At 44.0% G+C, this 6302-nt stretch overlaps 1 protein-coding gene across 3 annotated transcripts in view; it reads right to left on the bottom strand.

Moving 5' to 3' along the window:
* The window catches only part of Cpsf4 (cleavage and polyadenylation specific factor 4), a 17920-nt gene extending 11676 nt beyond the window's left edge, over positions 1-6244 (bottom strand). For all 3 annotated transcript variants that reach the window (XM_004629642.2, XM_004629643.2, XM_004629644.2), the window contains exons 1-2: positions 6005-6244; positions 56-106 (exon numbers count right to left, since the gene is read on the bottom strand). In XM_004629642.2, coding sequence (XP_004629699.1) covers positions 56-106; positions 6005-6107 — 154 coding nt within the window. In that variant the 5' untranslated portion in view covers positions 6108-6244. The remainder of the gene's footprint in view (positions 1-55; positions 107-6004) is intronic.
* Positions 6245-6302: the final 58 nt, after the last annotated feature.

Here is a 6302-nt window from a genome sequence, read left to right as displayed (position 1 = left end):
AAAATAAAAAAAAAAAAAAAAAAAAAAAAAAAAAAGAAGCTAGGTGTCTTCTTACCTTTGCCACAGGCAGCTTTCAAAAAGAATTCACAGACAGCAGCCCCTGACTCTGTAGAAGTGAGAAAAGAAACAGCATTAACCAAAGCTAGGAGCTGCTGCTATTAGCAATCCTGAAGAGTGTGAGGGGATCCTTCTGGCCTTTGACCCAGGTTACAGGAAACACTGGCTTCAGAGATGCAAAGTCTAACTATGCCAGGCCAAAAGCTGCTAATTTCAGTCATTCCCTACAGAACAAGTCATGTACACTGAGAGGGAACATTACTTAGTACTTTCTGAGAGGTTCCTGGAAGGGAAGAGCTGTTGAAGAGTTAAGAGAATTGATAGGGAAGGCAGGATGAAGCCTAGTATCACAGAAATGAGTTAATTATCCCCAACTCAGACCTCCCAGAAGGTCCAAGTCACAGATGTCATGAAGTAGAGGGAGGAATGATTTTACAGGAAATATCTAGAAGCTAATGGGCCCTCTCAAGGGGGCAGGTTCCAGAAGAGGCACGTGACTCTGAGGCACCAGTTCAGAAGGAAGAATGAATGTGAAGATACGGAAGCAGGCCTGTTATTATTTTTTGGGAGAGGGTCTTGCTATGTAGTCCAGGTTGGCCTTGAATTCATGATCTTCCTGCCTAGAGTGCTACTATGCCCAGCTAATCTCATTCTTAATATGCAACATTTGCATAAAAATAAAGGAACATGGTCTTTTATTCATTCAGGCAGAGAATTCTAGTGAAGGGAGCAAGGTCACAAAGGCAGAGTATAGTGAAAGGGAATGGGCTCTGAGGGCCAGCTGTTTCGAGAAGTCCAGGAAATACACAGGCCATGTTGCTAGAATAAATTGCCCGTGTCATCATTAACAGTTTTCCCTATCCATAAGCTTTTCAGAAAATCTGCTGGGCATGATGATACATGCCTGTAATCCTAGCACTCAGGAGACTGAGGCAGGAGGATCACTGTGAGTTTGAGCTAGCCTGGGCTGCAAAGTGAGTTCGAGGCTAATCTCATCTGCACAGTGAAACCTGTCTCAAAAACAAATACAAAAAAAAAAAAAAAAAAAAATTGCTGAAAACCTATGATGGCATCTCTTGAAACCCACTGAACATGCTTCCCCTTGTTAATATGCAAGAGATTCTGTGGCTTCTTTAAAGCAGGTAGAGTTTGCTGGGACAGAGTTAACTGCAGAATTTATGGAATTACTGGGGGTGTTGTTCTGGGCTTCAAAGTCTGAAAAGTTTTACATTTAAAATGTATCTTTGCTGACCTCTGTATCCTTTCACACAAGCGGTAGAGATGCTGTCATGCCTCAGGAAGAGCAGTGCCTTTTGAGAGCTGCTCTAGTTTTATGGGATTCTGTAGGCTAAAGGTGACCTGACAGAGCCCAGCAGCTAGTGCCACACAGGACGGGGGGAGCGGGGAGGTGCAACTATAAGGAGTGTGGTTGCATGTTGGGAAAATGAGAGCTTTTTTATCTTTGACTTTTTCAACACAAAACTGTAGGAAGGTCTGTCCAGAAAGGTCTCCCTTCCCTTCCCTCTGCCCTGCTCCTCTCACCTTGTATGGTAAGTATGTGACTTAATTTTGTCTGTTGTTCCTTTTCCCTTTTTAAAACAAAGATTGAGAAATATATCAAATATATGCCTGTGAGACATAGCTAGCTATAGATATTTTAGGCTGGATGTGTGGTGTGTGCCTGTAATCCCAGTATTGAGGAGGCTGAGGATCCCGATAAATTCCAAGCCAGCCTGTGCTACATAGTGAGTTCAAAGCCATCCTGTACTACACACATGAGACACCATCTCAAAAAACCAAGGGGGTGGGGGTGGGAAACAAGAAAAACAAAGTTCCATTTTAAAACAGGTGTTGTAGCACACACCTATCTCAGCCCTTGGCAAGGCCGAGGCAGGAAGATTCAAAGTTTGAGCCCAGCCTAGGCAATTTAATAACTTAATGAGATCCTGTTTCAAAATTAAAAAAATAAAAGGGTTGAGGATGTGGTGTAGTGTGAAGACATTGGGTTCAATGTCGAATACTGAAAAAATCATTTCTGGTCTTTTGTTCTTTTTAGAGATTAAGGTGGCTTCATTCCTTAAAGTTATAAATCCAGTCTAGAGACTGGGCCCCAGGTAGATGGGATACGAACATGTCTTACTTACCATCAAGAAATCAAATAATGACAGTGCTCTCAAGGATGTGTGTGTGTGTGTGGGAGAAAACCTACATCACTGGTAGAAATGTAAACTAATACAACCATGGAAATAGTATAGCGATTCCTCAGAAAAATAAAACTAGAAATTTCACTGGACCCACTTATTTCCATTCTATGTATCTTCCTGAAAGAGCTAAAGGTGTCATATTATAGTGAAACATGCATACCCATGTTTATAGCAGCAAATTCATAATAGTTAAATCTTGGAAGCCTGTTTATTCACCAACAGATAAGTGGATAAACACATGGTATTTACATACAATGGAGCACTACTCTGCCATAAAGGACAGACTTGAGTCATTTGCAGGAAAATGGATGCACCTTGAGACCAAAATGTTACGTGAAATAAATCAGACACATTAACTTAACCATCACATGGTTTCTGTCATGAGAAACCCTAAATACCATATAAACAAAGAGCAAAATAAAAGATACTAGGAAGTAGGGAGAAAGATTTTTCTTGTTATTTTGTTTTGGTACCAAGAATTGAATTAGGACCTTGTGCTTGTCAAGCAGGCACTGTGGCACTGAGCTAGCTCCCCAGCCCAAAAGATCTTTTTCAAGTGAGAAGGGGATGGCGGACAAGAAAGGGGAGAGGAAGAAAAAAGAATTGTAATGTGTTATGTACATATACCAACTCCCCACAACTAATATACTATATTTCCCTGAAAATAAGACCCAACTAGAAAATAAGCTCTCCCACCAAAGATTTTTCAAGATGCTTATAATATTAACAGCCCCCACTGAAAGCTCCAGTTAAGAGCATTAGCCAGGCCAGGCATGGTGGTGCATGTCTGTAATCCTTGCACTTGGGAGGCTGAGACAAGAGGATCATTGCAAGCTGGAGGCCAGCTCAGGCTACATAGTGAGTTGAAGGTGAAAAAGATCAGCCGCCAGATGGATGCATTTAGTCTATCTGTTGCAAAGCACGATGGACATAATGAATTGTAAAACAGTATTAATGTATAATTAAATATAGACATGAATACTTAAAAATGATAAATTATAATTAAGTCTTTGTAAATACCCAAGCAGATGCCTTTGGATAAGATGCAAATGCCTAACTAAATGAATGAACTCCAGACACTGCTGGAATACCAACTGAGTAAACACAACACAAATAATAGTGTACCACACAATTAGAAAACACAGGTATGATTTTGTCTAATATGAGTCTGTAATTTAGTGCATTCTGTGTTGTTAACAGACATACTTAGTGAACTTATGTGAAAAAAAAAAAGATTCTGAATTTTGGTGCTATAATGTTTCATTGCTTTGGTGTGGCCCGTCATTTTTGTTGCCACTCCTGTCTCATAAATCTTCAATTAACACTTGATTTAATGGAAACTTTGTGAAGCCCAGCCTGCCAGAGGTCATTACTTGGATGAAGAATTCATGGGATAAAAATCACTGACAGCTGTGTTGCCAGAGGACTATAAGCAGGCTACATGGACAAGAAGTACTCTTTTATGGAGAGCTCTATTGCTGGACAGAAGAGATCGAGGCCAATGGTTCTAAAGAATTGGCGCTGCAAGAAATTCAGGCCAGAATTTGTGGTTTGGAGAGTTATAACAGTGTTCCAGAAGATCACATGATGTATTTGAATATAATTTTTTAAAATACGTAAGTGTAAATTGTAAATAAACAGACGGCCGTACAAGAAAAAATAAGACACCTCCTGAAAATAAGCCCTATTGTGTCTTTTGGAGCAAAAATGCATCAGCCCTGGTTTTATTTTGGGGGAGGTATGATAATTACAGCATACTACAAATTACTAATAAAAAAGAAAAACATGTTTTAAGGCCCAAACTTTTTGCAAATAGGAAGGAGACCAAGAGATGGAGAAAGGGGACAGAAACATAAAAAGAATTAATATATTATATACAAGTACCAACTCTTTAAGATAAATATAATTGGCTGGCAAGGTAGCTCAGTGGACTAAATGCGTGCTTACGCAAGCTCAGTGACTGGGGTTTGATTCCTGGCACCACATGCCCCTCTGGCCCCACCAGAGAGTGGGTATGGTGGCTCACACCAGTAATCCCAGCACTGGGGAGGCTGAAGACAGGAGGATCACGACAAGTCCAAGCTGTATAGTGAGGCTCTGCACCAAATGCATAAGAAAAAAATCTAAATATGTACTACAGACATGTACAAATTAAAATTTAAAAAACAAAAGGCCAGAACTTACAGTTCTTCTCAAACTGTGATGGGAATGAGGGCCAGGGTCCAGTAAGGAAGGACCACAACCTTGCTGGGAGTTAACATACCAAACACCTCACGAAACTGAGGGCTGAATACATCAACCAAATCTGAAGTCCTGGGCTAGGCTAGTACATAACTTCCTAGGAACAAGTGTGTGTGGCTCATCACTGCAAACACCCCACCCCCAGATTTGTTGACGTCTGGTACCAGGTGGGAGAAAGGTCTGAGGGAAAGAGCTACCTGGTACAGGTTATTCTGTGACAGAGGCCACCAAGAGAGGAATCATCTCGAGTGGATGTGTATGTGCAGGCACTAAGGGACCAAAGGGGCAGAGAGACAGGCGAGAGCATGTATGAATTTGAACATCTGCTTACAAGAGGTGTCTGTACATAAAACTTGTTGGTTTGATGTATGTGCATTGGGTATAAATAGGCACTGTCTTGCAATGAAGTATCAGCGCTAGAGGACAGAGTTCTGGTGTGTGTTAGAAGGTAAATGCAGAGAGTTGTGAGGCTGATAGGGATAGGAGTGAAAGCATCAGCTACCATACTCTGGCAGTTATGGGAGACAGCATGGAATGCTGGAGAAGTCCTCAGCCAGTCCCTTCTGCACCTGGCCTCAGGATTCTCATCAACAGATTGAATTCAGTAACCTCTAACAGCCTCCTGAGCTACATTAGGCTTCAAGGAGTTTTAGAAACAAGTGAAAGATACTGCTGGTTCCTCCCTTTTTCTGAGATGGTCTGCTGTGCAGCTCAGGCCGGCCTCAAATTCATAATTCTACCATCTCTTCTTCCTGAATGCTGGGATTACAGGCATGTGTTACCATGCTTTAGTTGGTAGTTTCTCCTAAAAATGCAAGATGTCCCACCTGAATTGGGAAACCCTAGGCTACCATGTGAAGAGTAAAGGGAGCTCAGAGGAAGGGTCCGCAATGGGCCCTCCTGGATGTGACAAAGGGGTTTAGAAAAAACGAGTCCTAGAGCAGGCCCAGACTAGGAATGAGCTCCCCAGAGTTTGAATACTGCGAAAAGAATGGAGTTTGAAGGTGTAGCTGGTACGGTGCAGGAGACATAGTCCTTCCCTCGGTAGGTGTCTACCAACAGACTAATTCTGATGAAAGCAAGAAGGCGCTCCAAGTACGGAGCGGAGGATTGCATGGGTCGGACTTTCCTCTAGTTTGGGAAGGGTGCTGGGCGGAGGTTCCATCACCGGCCTTCACTCTAGAACCAGTGCAACAACGTTTCAGTTCCTGCCCTACTAGAGATGACCATGGAATAGCCCTAGGTATCAAAGACTCAAGGAAGAGGACTCCGGGTCCGAAGGAGGGGAAAGTAGGTCCTAGCACCAGGGAAAGGGTCTTGGGTCCGACAGGAAAGGTCCCGAGTCTCAGAGAAAGCGCTCTAGAGTGCAAGAGAGAGAGAGAGAGAGAGAGAGAGAGAGAGAGAGAGAGAGAGAGAGAGAGAAAAGAAGTCCCAGGATCTGGCAGAGTCTTAGGTCCCGGGTCTGGGCCGATCTCACCCGCCCGCCGGGGCCCCGCGCTCACTGTCCATGCCGGGGAAGGGAAGCGGCTGCGCCCCGAGCTGCTGCTCCACGGCAATCTCCAAGTCGAACTTGATGTGGTCCACGCTGGCGATGATTTCCTGCATGGCGGCGGCGGCGGCCCCCCGGCCCGGATCCCCTAGAGTGTCTTGCCGTCCTCACTCTCTTTTCTATCTCCCGCTCGATCCTCCTCCGCCTAGCCCCCCGCCGCCGCCGCCACCGCCGCCACCGCCGCCGCCGCCACCGCCCGAGGGATGCCGGGAACTCCCGGAGCCCGCGCCGGTTCTTTTGCCTGTTCAGAC

The sequence above is a fragment of the Octodon degus genome, unplaced genomic scaffold (assembly GCF_000260255.1).
Source record: "Octodon degus isolate 3935 unplaced genomic scaffold, OctDeg1.0 scaffold00031, whole genome shotgun sequence".
Taxonomy (NCBI): domain Eukaryota; kingdom Metazoa; phylum Chordata; class Mammalia; order Rodentia; family Octodontidae; genus Octodon; species Octodon degus.
The sequence above is the reverse complement of the archived record's forward strand: the minus strand, read 5'-3'. Positions and strand labels throughout refer to the sequence as shown.